The sequence below is a fragment of the Trichechus manatus genome, unplaced genomic scaffold (genome assembly GCF_000243295.1).
Source record: "Trichechus manatus latirostris isolate Lorelei unplaced genomic scaffold, TriManLat1.0 scaffold00054, whole genome shotgun sequence".
Lineage (NCBI taxonomy): Eukaryota > Metazoa > Chordata > Mammalia > Sirenia > Trichechidae > Trichechus > Trichechus manatus.
This window is the reverse complement of record NW_004443990.1, coordinates 4,189,553-4,208,154: the sequence shown is the minus strand read 5'-3', so window position 1 is coordinate 4,208,154 and position 18,602 is coordinate 4,189,553. Positions and strand designations below refer to the sequence as shown.

Below are 18,602 nucleotides of genomic sequence, written 5' to 3'. Positions count from 1 at the left end.
AAGCCATGGAAGGAGGACGCCAATACTCAGAGTTGCTATACTGTATTAGATAAAATGTCCAGTTTCCAACAAAAAATTATGAGATATGCAAAGAAACAAGAAAGCATGATGCTTACAGCAGAAAAACAGCAGGCAACAGAAACTGCCTAAGAGTGATCAGATGACAGCTTTAATAGAAAAAGACTTGAAAGTAGCCATTATAAATATATTCAAAGAACTAAAGGAAACTATCATTAAAGAAGTAAAGGAAGGTACAATGACAATGTCACATCAAATGGAGAATATCGATAAAGAGACAGAAATTATAAAAAAGAACCAAATGGAAAATCTGGAGTTGATAAGCACAATAACTAAAATAAAAAATTCACTGGAGGGACTCAAAGTAGATGTGAATTGGCATAAGAATTAGGGAACCTGAAGAGAGAACAATAGAGATTATGTACTCCAAAGAACAGAGAGGGAGAAAAAATGAAGAAAAATGAATGGAGCCTCAGAGAAATGCAGGACACCACTAAGTGCACCTTCATACGCATCATGAGATTACCAAAAGGAGAGGTGAGAAAGAGAAAAGAGGAGAAAAATATTTTTAAGAAATAATGGCAGAAAATTTTCCAAATTTATTGAAAAACACTAACCTACACATCCAGGAAGCTCAACAAACTCCAAGTAGAATAAACACAAAGAGATGCACAAAAAGACACACTGCAATAAAAATGCAGAAAGCCAAAGACAAGGAGAAAATCTCCAAAGCAGGAAAAGAAAAACAACTGGACACTTTCAAGGGAACCCCAATAAGAGTAAAAGCTGACTTCACATTAAAAAAAAAAGGATAACATATTCAAAGTGCTCAAAGAAAAAAAAATGTCAAATAAAGAAGTCTGTATCAAGCAAAGCTATCTTTCAAAAATGAAGGTGAACACTGACATTCTATTAAGGGTGATAGAGAAATTTAGAAATGGATAATGATGATGGTTGAAGAGCATGATGAATGTAATTAATACATCTGAACTACATATAACCACATGGTGGAATATGACTCAGCAATAAAAAGGAACAAACTATTGGTACTCACAACAACCTGGATGACTCTCCAGAGAATCATGTTGAGTGAAAGAAGCCAATCCCAAAGGTTACTTACTGTATGATTCCATATTTACATAACATTCTTGAAATGACAAAATTATTGAATAGAGAACAGATTAGTGGTAGCCAAGGGTCAAGCAGGGTGTAGAAGAGAGAAGAAAGTAGGTGTGGCCATAAAAGGGCAACATGAGGGATCCTTATGGTGATGGGAATGTTCTATACCTTAACTGTATCAATGTCAATGTCCTGGTTGTGATATGAAGTTTTACAGGCAAGATGCTACCATTGGGGGAACTAGGTAAAGGGTACATGGGATCTCTCTGTATTGTTTCTTACAACTGCACATAAATCTACAATTACCTCAAAATAAAAATTAAAAAAATAGCAAGAAGAAAATATATAGTAGTACTGTAGAAAGACTGAGGAAGTGAAGAAAGAAGAGAGAATAAAAAAGACCTGTTTAGTAAGTGTGTTCCAGATAATTAGAAGCTATTCATAAAAATCATAACCCAAAATAAACTGTATGCCTATTTTCTCATTTACAAAATGAAGAAATTAACCTAAATCTTAAGACCTAACATTTTATGATTCCCCAAGGGCTCAAAATAGCTCAAGATAAACTTTGCTGTTATTTCTATGACTTATACAAAGTAGTCTGAGTCAAGATATTATTGTAGATATATGTATATACAGAGAACATAGTCAAACACCATCTTCTATTAGAAAAACAATTAAAAAGTCAATCTAGTGAAAAGTTTTGAAACAAGTTTTAAGTAAAGCCTAACAATTCTCAGAACAACCCTGAAATAAATATAAAGAAATTAAATAGAACTGCATATTTAAGCTATTAGCAAGGTGGATTCCACGTTATAGAATCGCTATCTAAATGAATCAACTGTAAATCTTCCATGTTGATTCAAATTAATCAGTTCTATTTTATATATCTAAAAATATCACTATAATAATGACTTGTAATTTGGGGATTTAATGGGACCTGGGCTTTGCATTTTAACTAGCTAACCCATTTAGGCAATTTGCCAAGTATTCTAAACAGGACCATTAAGTATAAATGGTCTATTTTGAGGAGCTAATCTGTGGGATTGGAGGGGAGAACAAATATGAGGTTAAAACTCTCACCTTACTCCTTGGAGAAATGGCTGATTCCAGGGCTGGGAGAGAGAAAGTACAAGATGAACCTAGAACATCTTGTAATGCCAGGAAAAAGTACTTAAAAAATGACAGGGACATGTCAAAAAGACACAGGAGTTAGCTTTAACAGGTTCCCATTGGCCAAATCTGGGATAATCTGAGCAATAAAATAATGATAGTAAAGATAAAGCCATTTAATAAATACAAGAATCCATGAGTTCATTCTAATTAATTAAGTAAATGGAAGAGAGGGGAAAGCTCTTCTGAAGTGCAGTCATAGGGCAAAACGAATGTACAAGGATAATGGAATTAGAAAATCATCATTTAGCAATTAATGGCAACAATCATTAATGCATGTCAAAATTACGGGGCAAAAGTATGATGATATATACAATATTTACAGTCTCAAAATACCTCTACACTAATTACAAAGGGGAAAATAGTAACTTTAGAATGGAGAAACCTAGCATATACCACCTTAACCAGGTGATCAAAACTAACATAATCAGTAACACAACAAAAATTAATGTCATGTGCCTCCTGATATGATGCACTGAGAAAAACACATCGTCACTTCTGCCAATACATCATTAGAAGTCCTGCCAAAATGGATAATTTCAATCTAATCATGAAGAAACGAGGCAAATTCAAGTTGAAGGACTTTGTACAAAATAACTGGCATGTACCCTTCAAAAGTGTCAAAGAAGACTAAGTCAGAGTTAATTTCCTGATTTAGGTAATTATACTGTAGTTATATAGGAAATATCCTTTTTTTTTTTTTTTTAGGAAATATATATTGAAGTGTATTCATTAATCTCAAATGTCTCATAAAAAAATTAAAACAGAGTGAGAGAGAGAAGAGAAACGATACATAGCATAGCAAGTATGGTAAAATGTCTTTTTTACCATCTTGGGGAATCTAGATGAAGGGAACATACAAATTTCAGGGCTTCAAACCAGTTCATTCCTGTTCAAACCCCTGTTGAGAATTTTCATTTCCACTCCTGGATATGCTGAATCAGAATCTACATTTTAACAAGATGCCCAGGTGATTCTTACGTGTAATAAATTTTGAGAACCACTGCTCTACTAGTGGTTCTCAGAAATGTTCCCTAACCAGCAGCATTAGCATTGCCTGGGAACTTGTTAGAATTTCAAATTCTCAGCAGGGGTTCAAACCGGAACATACCGCTTCAAAGCCCTGGGGAATTTTTTTAATTATTTTTCTGACATTTCTTAAGTCTGAAAAATTTCCAAAATTGAAACAAATTAAAAAAAATCTCCTTTATTTATATAAGATACTTCACATCAAGAAAAAAACCTGCTGGATATCCCCACGTTTAGGCCTCAGTCAATGTTTCTAGTAAATTACCAGTCTGATGCTTTATACTGGTAGTCAATGTGAGACACTCACATAGTTTCTTCATCAATGTCATTTTCCTCTGTGTTACTTGTTGCTGTTGAACTGGCTGAGGAACTACTGCCATCAAGGTGATTTACTTCATCTTCACCAACAAGATCCAAATCCAGATCTCCATCTGAAAGCTCGTGCTAGATCAGAGCAAAGAAAAGGTTTCTGTACTAAATATTTGCATTATTTTCATCATCCCATCCAGCCCATTAGCCAATGAACTGTATAATCAACAGAATTCTCTGCTCTTGTGCCTGGACTGCTATGCTCTGTTGAAAAAATCACACAACCACAGTGACTGGCACCACTACTAATTTATGACTGCCAATCTCAGCTGGGTCCTCAATGTGACTGGAAATGCTATATACACATCCCACTTCAGCTTCCACTACTGTTCCTCATAAAGTAACATCTCAAACTATCACCGGTTCTCAAGTCCTATGTCACTTCTACTATCCTCACGGTCATTATATAAGGGTAACACTTCACCTGAGTGTGTCATCCCAACCCCTATTATCTGCTTAGTAAGTTTTAACAATACCCTTATCTTCAACCTTTCTCCTCAGTGGCATCTTCATTTCAACACATAACTCAAACTTCCCATCTTAAAAATAACAATTGCTACCAAAAAACCTTCTCTTGTCTCTGAATCCCTGTTTTGCCCTAAACAATAACAAACACTTGCATTCCTCTTCTTGAATGCTTATTCTGGTTGTAGTTTAGCTGGGACAAAACCTGGCAATTTCCTAAATCATAAATCATACTACCTACATATGGAATTATAAAGTGCATACTAGTTTCAGGGAATGGAAATAGGATACAAAAAAAGTATCCAAAATTTAGTTTCCAAAATGTAGGTCACAGAAATTACTATTGTTTTCTACAATAAATTAACTTTTAGAACCTTGAAACACTTTCATTCAACAACTTGTGACTTGTAAGCATTAACATTTACCGAAAACAAATGGACAAGATTTTTAGCACTTTGATTCCCCTACATTATGTTCAAAACCATGATCCCATCAATCTGGCTTATAAAACATAAAAAAATCTAAACCTGGCCTATTATTACATGATAATCTTCATTCTGAATCTTCTCCTCATCTTCTTCGTCGTCTTTGGCCTCTCTTACAGAAGCTGGAGTTGGACCACCCTCGAGAAGCATGTCAGAGCTTGACCCAGACTTCTTAGCTCGTGTCTCGGGGCCATCATCATTTTGGGGGCTAAGATGATTATCTGGTGGTGACAAATCTCTTGATTTCTGAGTTCGAGACAGTTCAATGGTAAGTCTCTTTTAAAACAAGAATAGCACAAATAAACAACTGTCATAAACAGTACTTAACTGGTACAGTAAAAAAATGTTTCAAGTAAAAAAAATGTACCCAGATGTTCCTAAAACCCTTCCTTAAACCATCTCTCTCACCCTCTATTGCCTTTTGCTTATGGAAAAATCTATATCAAGGATAACCAACCAACTGCCTTCGAGTGGAATTCCAACTCACAGTGACCCCATGTGTGTCACAATAAAACTGTGCTTCACAGGGTTCTCAGTGGTTGATTTTTCGGAAGTAGGTCTCCATGCCTTTCTTCCAAAGTGCCTCTGGGTGGACTCAAACTGCTAATCTTTCAGTTAGTAACCAAGCACATTAGCGTCAAGGATAAACTGTCCTATTTATTCTTTTCCTTCTTCTCCTTTCCTGTCCATCTCGAGCTACACATACAATTAAGCAAACTGTATAGTGTATATAGTCAGTTGGTTAAATAGAATACTTAACATAATCTCTGAAAGTATTCATATTGTCCTCCCTCATACATTAATCACGCTCTCAGAACTCAAACCTTCCACCCCATCCCGATTTCCATTATGGGAAAGAAACATTCCTTACATAACTTAGTATACCATTATAAAATAAAAATTCATTAACTCATCCTCCCCAAAGCTCAAATCAAAAATAACAAGAGTTCAAGATACAGCATTTTTCAACTGCCTTATAATTTAGGATCCTCTAACTCCAAGACAGCTTGGGGAAGACAAATACTCACGTCATTGAGAGAAATACTAAGCGTTTGCCTCAAACTAGAGCAGCACTGTCCAATACATTCTATGATGATGAAAACAGTCTGCATCTGTGATGCCTAATACAATAGCCAACATATGCGGCTACTGATCACTTGAAATGTGGCTAGTATAACTGAGAAACTGAATTTTTAATTTTAATTAATTTAAATAGCCACATGTGGCTACTGGCTACTAAATGGACACTGAAAATAGAGGCTCAAAAGTGTGACAATGGGGAACAGAATTGAATTCTTCTACAAGATTGCAGACATCAACAAATATCTAAAATTCAATTACACGTGTAACAGGCCAAAAAAGTCAATATAAAACACAAAACCCAAAATACATGTTATTTGCATACCTCTTTAAGGTTGTTTATTTGTTGAATATAACTAGTCTGTGCAGCTTCCAACTGAGTAATATACCAATGCTGATCCCGGCATTTTTGAAAGAAAGTTGGTGAACGTACCTGAAACCTTAAAAGAACAGCTCCAGATGAAAAATAATCCAAACAGTAAAATATTATCAAACTAGCTGTCTTAGTTGCTGTAATAGAAATGCTACAAGTCAATAGCTTTAACAAACAGAAATTTATTTTCTCACTGTTTAGGAGGCTAGAAGTCCAAATTCAGGACGCCAGCTCTAGGAAGAAGCGTTCTCTTTTTGTTGGCTCTGGAGGACAGTCCTTGTATCTTTTAGCTTCTGCTCCTGGGATATAATGGATTGAACTGTGTTCCCCAAGACTGTGTCGTAAATCCTAACCTCTATGCCTGTAGTTATAATCCCATTTGGGAATGGGGTGTCTTCGTTACGTTAATGAGACAGGATTAGTGTAGGGTATGTCTTGAGTCAATCTCTTTTGAGATATAAAAGAGATTAAACAAGCAAGCTAGAGAACCAGAGATGGGGGAAGAGAGATACCAAGCCACATGAAGATCATCCAGGAGCAGAAGCTAAAAGAGATAAGGACCTTCCTCCAGAGCCCACAGAAAGAGAAAGCCTTCCCCTAAAGCCAGCACCCTGAATTTGGACTTCTAGCCTCCTAAACTGTGAGAAAATAAATTTGTTTGTTAAAGCTACATACTTGTGATATTTCTGTTATAGCAGCACTAGATAAGACAGTAGCCTTAATCTGTAACTATAAATCCTAAAAAATTTTAGTTTATTTGATTATGGCATAAAGCCAAACAATACACAATGTGAAGTGAAAAAATAAGCACTTGTTCCCTCGCTATTCTTAGGTTTCCCAATGAGTGAGGTTGCTAGATGTTCAATAAATAAATCTACTGGGGCCATAGTTTCCTTTTTATGTATTACTAATTAGATGTTGGGTCAGTGAAAAAGAAGACGACCCTCAATGAGATGGACTGACACAGTAGCTACAACAATTGGCTCAACCATAACAACAATTGTAAGGATGGCACAGGATCTGGCAATGTTTCATTCTATTGTACACAGGGTCTCTATATGAGTTGGAACCAATTTGACGGCACCCAACAACAACAATTAGATGTCAAACAAATTTATGACTAGGTTTTATTATTCACTGACTATACAAGACTCCTGCAATGAAATGGCTAAAAAAACGGTAAGGTTATAGTTAGTATGAATTTCAATATTCATCTTTCTTAAATGAATGACTTTAAAATAAAGTTCTGATGGCATTATTCTCCCATGGCAAAAGCCACAATATCAAATGTTTCCTATTACCTTAAAATTACTGTATCATTCTGTCGATTCAAGTATCCCTCATTAGCAAGTAAGTCCAAACGGAAAAATCTATTATAACCCCAGCACTCTCCAACTTCAAAGTCAGATGCAAATTCTCGAATAATATTTTTAGTAGGATCATTGCAGGACTGATGAACCATCTCTACACGATACTCATATCTAAAATTGGAAAACAAACCATTAACATAGTAAAGTAATAATAAAAGACTGACTCATCTAAACAGTAAGATCACTAAGTAATTACATAAAAAGAAAGTTATCAATATATACAACTACATTCCTTTTAGAAAGGATGCTATCAATTGCAAAAACAGGAGTACAGTGAGTGGTCTACTACTACATGACAAGCACTAGGTCTTTTTTACTTCAGAGTTGCTTTTGTTACATTACCAATGCTAAATATTTTTATAGATATAATTAATTTTTTATATTCATTACCTGTATTTCCTCACATGTGAATACGCAGTCACTTCTATTATCCCTTAAGGTTTATCACCATAAAATTTTAAAAGATACACTAAATTTTGAAATACTCTATACTTTCCCAGTACAAGTTATAATAAAATAATTTATTCTGTATTTGGAAATTCAAGCCTGTTAATCTTCTAATTAAAAATATGTGTATATTAGAAAAGCCAATATATTCTGATTTCTAAAACTTATTGCATAATAGTTTTAAGTCTTCAAAAATATAGCCTATAAACTCATGTTCACGAGAAAACACTGTTATTACAAGAAATAAGTAAAGAAATAAAGATAATTAAAAGGAATACATAATAATAACCATAAAGCTTCTCTTTTGCAGTGAAGATAAGCTTTTAAAAGAAAAACATAATATTTCAACCTGCTATTCCTGCTGGCAAAGGGAAAAGAAAAAATTACAGCCCTTTACTGAGAAATACCAGCTATAAGTAGTTAACTGGTAACTGTCAAAGTATTTTTGCATATCTCTCAGAGTAGATTATCTGGATTGATGGCACAAAATACTAACCAATACAAAAGCTGTGACAGTTTGTCTGCTTAGATTTTATGGAAGTCATATGGTAAGCTCTGTAGTTCAAAGTGTGTCATCAAATGTCCCATTCAACGACAAAGAATTTCCAGGGTAGGTTTTGAGCATCTTATGGTAATATGTCATTGCATGATTCAACATTTTAAAGAATACTACCTGATGAAAGAAAAGTGACCAAGGAAAAAAAGAAACAGCAAACAGTATTACTAGTGTGATGGTCTGGTATGACCCCTTCAGGAGAATTTAAGCTCAAGACTAGAATTATTTTCCAATTAAAGGAGCAGTCCATAAAATCTGGCCATCCAATCAAGTCTCATCCTAGTATTCTTACAGGAATAGACAAGCAATAAATTAGAATAACTCAAATTTAGATTAGAAGATATTTTACAATTGAATACAGACATATGGACATTGGAAGCATATACTGCTTTATAATAAATTTGAAAATAATCTTGTATTATATTTTTCCTATAGTGAGTCTTTGGTAAGAAAAAAACTGTATTAAAAAAAAAAATCAATGAAGTGCTGTTATTTCAAACGCTAAATATTGGTGACAGTGCTGGAAAACAGGTCCTCTTTAACACAATGTAGTGGGAATATAAAGAGGAACAACAGGTTGTGGGGGATGACATGTGGCAATATCTACCAAAATTTAAAATGAACATTTCATTTCTCCTAGCAATTCCATTTATCAGAATTTATCCAACAGACAACTTGGTCAATGGGCATAACACAGTTTATAAACTTCATATTCTACATCCTAATTTGGTGAGTAGTGTCTGAGATCTTAAAAGCTTGCGAGCGGCCATCTAAGATACAACTATTGGTGTCTGCTCTTGCAGAACTGAAGGAAAAGAAGGAAACCAAAGACTCAAAGAAGAAACTAGTCTACAGGACTAACAGCCTACACAAACCATGGTCTCATCCATCTTGAGACCAGAAGAACTAGACGATGCTCGGCTACCACTACCGACTGTTCTGACCAGGAACACAATAGGTGGCCCCGGATAGAATGGCAGAAAAATGTAGAACAAAACTCACATTCTTTAAAAAGGCCAGACTTACTGGACCGGTAGAGATACCCTTTAAACTTCGTACTGAAACCATACCCAGAGATCACCTTTCAGCTAAATAACTGATTGGCTCATAAAATAAACAATATCATCCGTGAGTACTATATGCTCCTTTAAAAAATCATCTATATGAGACCAAACAGTCAACGTTTACCCTAAAGGAAAGATGAGAACGTAAGAAATCCCAAAGAGTCCGCCAGAAAACTTTCGGAGCTAACAGAGGAATTTAGTAAAGTTGCAGGGTACAAGGTCAACAAACAAAAATCAGTTGGGTTTCTATACACCAACAATGAGAAATCTTACAAACAGAAATTAGAGAAACAATTCCATTTACTATTGCATCTAACAGAATAAAATACCTAAGAATAAATCTAACCAGGGATGTGAAGGACTTATACAATGGAAGTTATAAAACACTGCTGATAAAGAGATTAAAGAAGACTTAAACAAATGTAAAGATGTTCCATGTTTATGGACTGGAAGACTTAATATTGTTAAGATGTCAATACAACCCAAAGTGATGCATAGATTCAACACAATCCTGATCAAAATTCCAACAATCTTCTTTATAGAAATGGAAAAACCAATCCTCAACTTTATATGGAGTGGCAAGAGGCCATGAATAGCTAAAGCAACACTGAAAGAAAAGAACAAAGTAGGAGGACTCACATTTCCTGATTTTAAAACATACTATATACCTACAGTAATCAAAACAGCCTGGTGCTGGTATAACAATACAGACACACAGAACAGTAGAGTACAATTGAAAGTCCAGAAATAAACCTACACATCTAAGGTCAACTCATTTTTGACAAGTGTGCTAAGTCCACTTGATGGGGAAAGAAGAGTCTCTTCAATAAATGGTGCTGGGAAAACTGGATTTCCACATGCAAAAAAATGAAAGAGGATTCATCCCTCATACACAATACACAAAAACAAATTCAAATGGATTTAGGACCTAAATGTGCGCTCTAAAACCACGAAATTCTCAGAATGAAATGCAGGGGCATTACTGTCAGGCCTAGCTTTTAACAATGGATTATCTAATATAATAACAAAAGTACAAACAGCAAAAGACAAAATAAATAAATCAGACCTCATAAAAATTAAAAACTTTTGTTTATCAAAAGACTTTACCAAAAAAGTGAAAAGGCAAGCTACCAACTGGGAGAATACCTTCGGAAACCATATACCTGATAAGAATCTAATAACCAAAATATATATAAAACTTTGACAACTTAACAACAAAAAGACAAACCAATCATAAAACGGGCAAAGGGTTTAAAATAGACATTTCACCAAAGAGGACATTTAAATGGCCACCAATGAAAAGATGCTCAATGTCATTAGCCATCAAAGAGATGCAAACCAAAACCACAATGAGATACCATTTCACTCCTGCTACGATGGCTAAGATTAAAAAAAGAAGAAAATAACAAATGTTGGCAAGGATGTGGGGAAATTGGAACCCTTATCAATTGCTGGTAGGAATGCAAAACAGTACAGGCCTTGTGGAAAACAGTGTGGTGGTTCCGCAAATAACTAAAAATAGAACTACCATATGATCCAGCAATTCCACTCCTAGGTATATACCTATAAAACTTGAAAGCAGAGACTCAGATACTTCTACACCAATGTTCACCGCACTACTATTCACAATAGCCAAAAGGTGAAAACAATCTAAATACCCATCAACAGATGAATGGATAAACAAAATGTGGTACATACATACACTGGAATACTACTCAGCCAGTAGGAGAAACAAAGTATCGATACATGCTACAATACGGATGCAGCTTGAAGACACTATGCTGAGTGGTATAAATCAATCACAGAAGGACAGTGTATGACTTCACTTATATAAAAACACAGAAGGCAAATGTATACAGACCAAAGCTTACTAGTGGTTACCAGGGGCAGGAGGGAGGGGGAAAAGGAGGGTTAATGGTGATGGAAAAATCATACTGATTAACGGTAGAGTTGCACAGCCAATTATTGTAATTGCTGCCAATAAGTTGTACACTTGTAAAAAGTTGAATTGGCAAAAGTTGTGTAATAGATATATTTACAAAAATGACAAAAAAAAAAGAGTAGCTGCTTAGGCTGCTTATGTACAACCAAAAACCTTAAGGGATGTGGTTCCTTGGTTTGGAGGTTCAGGGTAATGGTTTCATGACACATTCCAGTTTACCAGCCTAATAACATGTTTAGTGCTTCTGTTCTACCTCCTCGTTCATTGTGTAGTGACTGGGGCCTTAAAAGCTTGCAAGCGGCACAAAAATTGGTCTCTATTCACCTGTAGCAACAGAGGAAGAAGGCAAGTCAGGAATAGAAGGAGGATATGGAATGTGTGGCTAAATGCTTCCATGAACAACCGTCTCCTCTGTCATGAGACCAGAAGAACTAGATGGTGCCTGGCTACCATTACTGAACATTTTGATCAAAGATGCTATAGGCGAATCCTGATCAAAAGGGGGAAAGTGTAGAGCAGAATTTCAAATTCTCACAGATTCAAGACTTTCTGGAGCCATGGAGGCTGATGAACCCCTGAAATTATTGCCCGGAGATCATCTTTAAACCTTAAACCAAAAACATCTCATGAAGTCTTATTAAAACCAAACAACAGTTTAGCTTAACTAGTAATAAATATCTGCCCTGAGCATAATGTTCTTTTAAGAACTACCTATATGTGACCAAGGTGACAACAGCAACTCAAAAGATTAGACAGGAACCTTAGGGACAGTGAGTTTATGTTAATGGGGGAGGAACAACTCAGAAAAGGAAGGTGAGAATGGTTGCACAATTTGAAGAATGTAATCAATTAATATATTGAACTGTACATGTAGAAAGAGTTGAATTGGTGTTATGTTTTACTGTGTATATTCTCAACAATAACAAAATTTAAAAAAAGATGAGATGGTGGGAGGGAGGGGACAGGGAAGCTAGAGTAATGTAAACAGAACAACCAGAACAGAAATAATTAGAATGTTGACACATTGTGAAAAATGTAACCAATATCACTGAATAATAGGTATAGAAACTGTTAAATGGGAACCTAATTTGCTATGTAAACTTTCACCAAAAACACATTATGAAAATGAAAAAAAAAGGAATTTATCCCACAAACATATTCACATGAGCAAAGATATATGTAAATGGGTATTCACTACATCACTATTTGTAAAAGTAAAAACCCAGAAGCAAGCTAAATGGCATCAATAGGGCACTGGTTAAATAATGTTACAGCCACATAAAGGAATACTAGACATTGCAATTGCTCAAAAGAATGGCACTGATATATTTGTGTACTGAAAGGAAAAGATCTCTAAACACATTAATGGAAATCGGAATGCTGCAAAACAATTTATATGGTATAATTCCATTTGAATATATTTTTTAAAGTATGACAAAGTCATTTGATATATGCATCAACACATTTTCTGGATGGACACATAAGAAACTCTTCACAATGGTTAGGTTTAGAGAGAGGAAACTAAAGATAAATAGGAAAATGAGGGAGATTTCATGTATATGTGTATGATGGAAGTTTTATTCACTTGTTTTTACAGATTTCTAATGAGTAAGCAGAATCACGATCCCCTAAAGATTATCAGTACCCTAATCCCCAGAACCTATGAATATGTTAAGTTCCATGGCAAAGGGGTTTTACAGTCTTAAGGCCCATAAGTTTACAGACCTTACGATAGGGAGATTATACTCTTAAAGACAGAAAACTTTTTCCAGCTAGAAGAGAGACGCAGCAAAGGAAATCAAGCATTCCAAGCAGAAGGATTCCACATGCCATCGCTGGCTCTGAGATGTAGGAAACCACATGCAAGGCCTGAGAGAGCCATGTAGGAGCTAAGGTCAGCCCACAGCTGACAAAGAGTCAGGAAACAGGGACCTTAGCCCTACAGCTGCAAGACACTGGATTCAGCCAACCACAAGAATGAGCTTGGAAGCAGATTCTTCCTAGAGCCTCTGAAACCTTGATTTCAATCTTCTGAAACCCAAACCAGAGAAACCAGCAGGGCCAACATAGACCTCTGAACTACAAAACAGTGGGATAATGTATTTGTATTGTTTAAAGCCACTAAGTTTGTGGGAATTTGTTACAGCAATAATAAAAACTAATACAGATGGTTTCACTGAATTTTGTCTTTTCTGGAGAATTTAAACCCCTGACTTTTATTTTAAAAGGTTTCCTAATGGTTCTCTAAGCCAGGATTTCATCAATTTATATCCTTTTCATGAAAACGTTCAACAGAATATAGTACAGAGCAAGATTCTGAAAGTTATTTATAATGACACTGTGCATTTTGCCTATCCACTACATATTTACATAAAGTTTTTCCTCAACTAAGAAATTTTATTTAATGTCAACCTTGATAAACACGTCAGAATTACAATAACATTTAAATACTAAACTAATACATGATTAAATGAATCTAAATAAACTAAGCCAATGAAGACATTACAATTAGTTTCACTGCTGCTTCAAGTATATTTTCTTTTCAAAATTCCATGTTTTTTAGCTTTCTATTTGGAATAATTTTAGACTTACAAAAGAGTTGCAAAGATAGCACAAAGTTGTCATATACCCTTTGCCCAGCTTCTCCTAATGTTAGCATCTTACATAAACATGACACAATTGTCAAAACCAAGAAAATGACATCAGTATAATGCTATCAACTATACAGACTTTTTTCAGATTTCACCTGTTTTTCCACTAATGTCCTTTTTCTGCTCCCAGATCCAGTCTAGGATCCCACCTCACATTTGGTTTTCAAGTATCCTTATTTTTCTCCAATCTTTGCCTTGTCTTTCATGACCTTGAGCTTGTGAAGACAATTGGTCAGGTATGTTGTAGAATATCCTCAATTTGGATTTGTTCAATGTTTTCTCATGATTAAATTGAGGTTATGAATTTCGGGGAAGAATAACACAGAGGTGATGTGTGCTTCTCAGCCCATCGTATCAGGAAGTTATGATATCGATGTCTTATTAACAGTGATGTAATCTTTGAGCACGTGACTAAGGTGGTACCTGCCAGATTTTTCTATTATAAAGTAACTACTTCATCCTTTCTAATTAAAAAAAATCTTGGCAGAGATACTTTAAGGCAATACAAATATGTTGCTCAATTACTTTAATATTCATTGATGGACCTTGTCTGCAGCAATTACTGTGATATTCTAATGATTTTCTATTTCCCTCATTCTTTTACATTAATGGGATTTATTCTGTAAAAAACAGTTGTCCACTCTCCCTCATTTGTTTATTCAATCATTTCTGTTTATCACTATGACCCTATCCTTCTTTTTTTTCCCCCTTTTGTGCATTTTCCTACTTTCTGATACAACTAGATGCTCTAGGTTCATCTTGTATTCTCCCAGCACCAGCCCTAAAATCGATCACTTCTCCAAAAAGCCCTGGCTCTTAATATTGGAGTACGGTGTTTAGAAGTCAAGCTCTGGGTGCTACTGTGCCTGTTACTACTGGAGGGTAACTAATTCTAGACCTGAGAGGGAGGCTTGTTCTTTTAGTTTTATATATTTGTGAACTATATTAGGTACGTTTGTTTTTTAACATGAGCAAATATTACTTTTGATGTTTAAAAGAAACAAATATCTTAAAATGAGCTGGACACTTAAAACTTCAAACTAGGAAAAATTTTTCAGAGAAATAGTATTTTACTTTTCCCCACAAATATTAAATGGTGACAAAATAAGATTACTTGTGTTCAAAATGACAAAGCTATTCTCATTTAAAGACAAGTAGATAATGAAAAACTCCAAACTCATAGAGAACAATCAAGAACACTGAAAATCTGGGTAAAAAAGACATTACTGTAGTAGTCAAATACACCAAGGATCAAATAAATATGCTTAAATAAATATGAAAGTTTCTGAAAAATCAGTTGTTATGGATGAAAAGGTATATAATGTTTAAGAAAAAAGAACATTCTTTTATCTTCCTCTGTTCTTTAAAATCATGACAGAAGTATACCTATGTTACTAATAAAAATGTTAATTAATCCATGTTAAATTATTTACATAGCACCTCAACTCCAATCTTATAAAACTAAAATCTTAAATTTGGATATGCCAACTAGAATTATTTCCTTCTACCTAACTGATAGCCTGAACAAACCTAACTCAACTATCAACTTAAAATCTGATATACCAGTTGCCATCAAGTTGATTCCAACTCATGGCAAATCCATGGGTTTCAGAGCAGAACTGTGCTCCATAGGGTTTTCATAGCTGTGATCCTTCAGAAGCAGATCACGACGTCTTTCTTCTGAGGCACCTCTGGGTGGCTTCAAATCACCAACCTTTCAGCTAGTAGTCCAGCGCTTAACCATTTGAGCCACCCCCTAGGGAAAGTCCTACTCTTTCCTTAAGTAACTCAAATTCCCTTCTGTAAAACATTTTCATTAAAAATGTTATTTATGTTAATATTCAATGGGCTTATTGTTAAAGTAAATTAATAAAAAAATTTAATATGCTTAAATTTTAATTTCTAAATTAGAAAACATAAATATATACAACCCACATGAAGAAAAACTCTTTGGAGTTCTGAAACAATAAAGTTTGAGAACTACTGATATATGCCATCATACTATTCCAGGGATTCCACAGAAGTGTATATCAAAACAGACATACTAACACAGTAATTACAAAAGTAACAAAAACTGTTAAGGGAGAGTGTATATAAATATACAGGAAAGCCTGTAATTTAATTACATATCTTACTTGGAAGTTTCAGGCAAGCCAGCTGAGAGTTCCAGAAATACAGATAAGTAGTAGCCACGTACAACTCCATTTCCATCCTAAAAAAGAATAAGACGTTACATAAATATAAATTCTAGAGCAAGAAAGTAAAATGAAAAAAGTTAGGCCACAATAAAGGCAAAAAATAAAAATTAATACCTGATCTATGGATCAGGAAGGACTTCTAAGCTTAAAAAGCAATAAAAGAAATAACTGAAAGACAAATAGATTGGAGTCCATAATAATTTTACACTTCTGTACATTAAAAAAAAAAAGACCTCTTCTGGGCAACATCGAGCTATAGTCAGAAGCACCATGCCGTCCCTCTGCAGCAAAGACCAGAAAAACTAAGTCAAACAGAGTCACACATCAATCCTGAAAACCTAAACATCAAATGAAGAGATAGAGAACTCAGTCAAGCACCGAATGGAATAAGAAACTGACAGAACACAGAGAAAGGAGAGATACATGCAAAAGTCCCCTATCAGCTACCGTAGCATGGATCTGCCATCTTGGACTCCTATCGGAGATCAGCAAACGGGGGTATCAGAAAGCAGCTTCACAGAGCTTCCAGCAGGAGACAGAACAACCGGTAACCAGCAATATAGGCTTTCCCACCCCATCCTTCTTCACCACCACTTACCCTCCTCTAACTCCTGAAGCCACAGTCTCTTGGCTGGGAAGCACCAGTTTCACCCAGTGTCACTTGGATTCCACCTACCCGCACTGGACAGCTCCCTCAGTGCCTTTTGTTGGCTGCTGGTGTTGCTTTTTTCCACTTTTTTAGATTTCTTCCTTACCTCTCACCACCTCCCCCTACTTTCTCTCGAATACCTGGCTCTGTACGCCATCTTTGCTTCTTCCTGAAAGGCTGCGAAACACCGCTCAACTGTGAAACTGCTTCCTGGTCTGTGCTGCCAGGCTGGTGGGATCCCCGGGGCTTCTTTGACTGTTTGTTTGCTTTGATTTGTTCTGTTTTGATTTGTTTGTTTTCTTTTTCTTTTCTCGGCTTGGGAACCCCTTTTAGCCTGGCAATACTGCATGGCTAGGAAGCTACTCCCTTACTCTGCACAGACGTACAGGGGCATCTCTGGGGGCATTTCTTTTATCTTGCTTTTTGTTTTTTTTTTGTTTTGTTTTGTTTTGTATTCTTCTCTCTCTTATTCCCTTTCTGTCTTTCTTCATTTCCAGTTTCTCAATTTATTCACTTTGTTTTCTTTTACCCTTATTCTCCCCCCCGCCATTTCTCAGTCTCTCATCTCTCCACTTCATTTGTGTGTATGTGTTTGGCTCCTGTTCCTCTCTCCCATCTTTCCCGTACCCATCTTAGCTCCACACATTACAAGCTACCCCTCCTTTCTGCCCACCTGCACCCTGCGCTGAACATCACACTCCCAAACAGCACAGGCACGGCCTACTGGAACCTGCCCTGCACTGATTCCTGGTCCACACTGTCAGCCCTGATGCGTGCCACAAACAACCCATTCCAGCAACTCCCCTTCAGCTGGACCTGCCCTGCTGTACCATACCTGAGTGACTGACCCTACTCATTGGAGGAGGTGAAAAGTATCATACCCAAAGACGAGCAAACAACAAAGAACGCACAGCCTGCGTGTTCAGACATAACCAAATAAAACAAAAAAGCAGGACGAAACAAACAAATCTGCAATCAGTAAATAAGGAAAATAACTACTGAATGCCCCGAAGACAGCAGACAATATAAAAACATTTACAAAAACAGGATAGGATGGTTCCGTTAGGTGTCCAAAATAAAATACCAGATGACCTTCCAGTAGAAGAAAAGGCACTCGAGCTAACTGGTAAAGAATTCAAATCTCTAATATTCAGAATTATCCAAGAGTTGGAGCAAAAAGCAGACAAAAATGGGGGAAAAACAGACAAATTCATGGAAAAGGTAGACAAATTCATTGCAAATACACATAAGAAAATGGAGGAATTCAAGAAAATAATACAGGAACAAAATGCTAAAATAAATTCACAACTAGAAATCACACAAAAACTACAATTAGAAATCCAAAAGATAAACAATAAGATTTCAGAAATGGATAGTGTCATAGAAGGGCTGAGGAGCAGGTTTGAAACGACTGAAGATAGGATCAGTGAAACTGAAGACAAACACTTGGATCCAACTCTGTTTGAGGAAAAATCAGAAAAAAGAATGAAGAAAAATGAATAAACCCTGAGAATTATGTGGGATACAATCAGAAGCAAAAATCTGTGAGTGATCAGAGTTCCAGAACAGGGTGGAGAAAACAGAAAACACAGAGAGGATCATTGAAGAAATGCT

The 18,602-nt window shown here is 35.7% G+C and overlaps 1 protein-coding gene across 1 annotated transcript in view; it reads right to left on the bottom strand.

The window, feature by feature from the left end:
• The window catches only part of TRIM37 (tripartite motif containing 37), a 120,993-nt gene that overhangs the window by 43,405 nt on the left and 58,986 nt on the right, over nucleotides 1-18,602 (bottom strand). The window contains exons 12-16 of the mRNA XM_023732717.1: nucleotides 16,277-16,353; nucleotides 7,413-7,592; nucleotides 6,064-6,178; nucleotides 4,716-4,934; nucleotides 3,647-3,783 (exon numbers count right to left, since the gene is read on the bottom strand). Coding sequence (XP_023588485.1) covers nucleotides 3,647-3,783; nucleotides 4,716-4,934; nucleotides 6,064-6,178; nucleotides 7,413-7,592; nucleotides 16,277-16,353 — 728 coding nt within the window. The remainder of the gene's footprint in view (nucleotides 1-3,646; nucleotides 3,784-4,715; nucleotides 4,935-6,063; nucleotides 6,179-7,412; nucleotides 7,593-16,276; nucleotides 16,354-18,602) is intronic.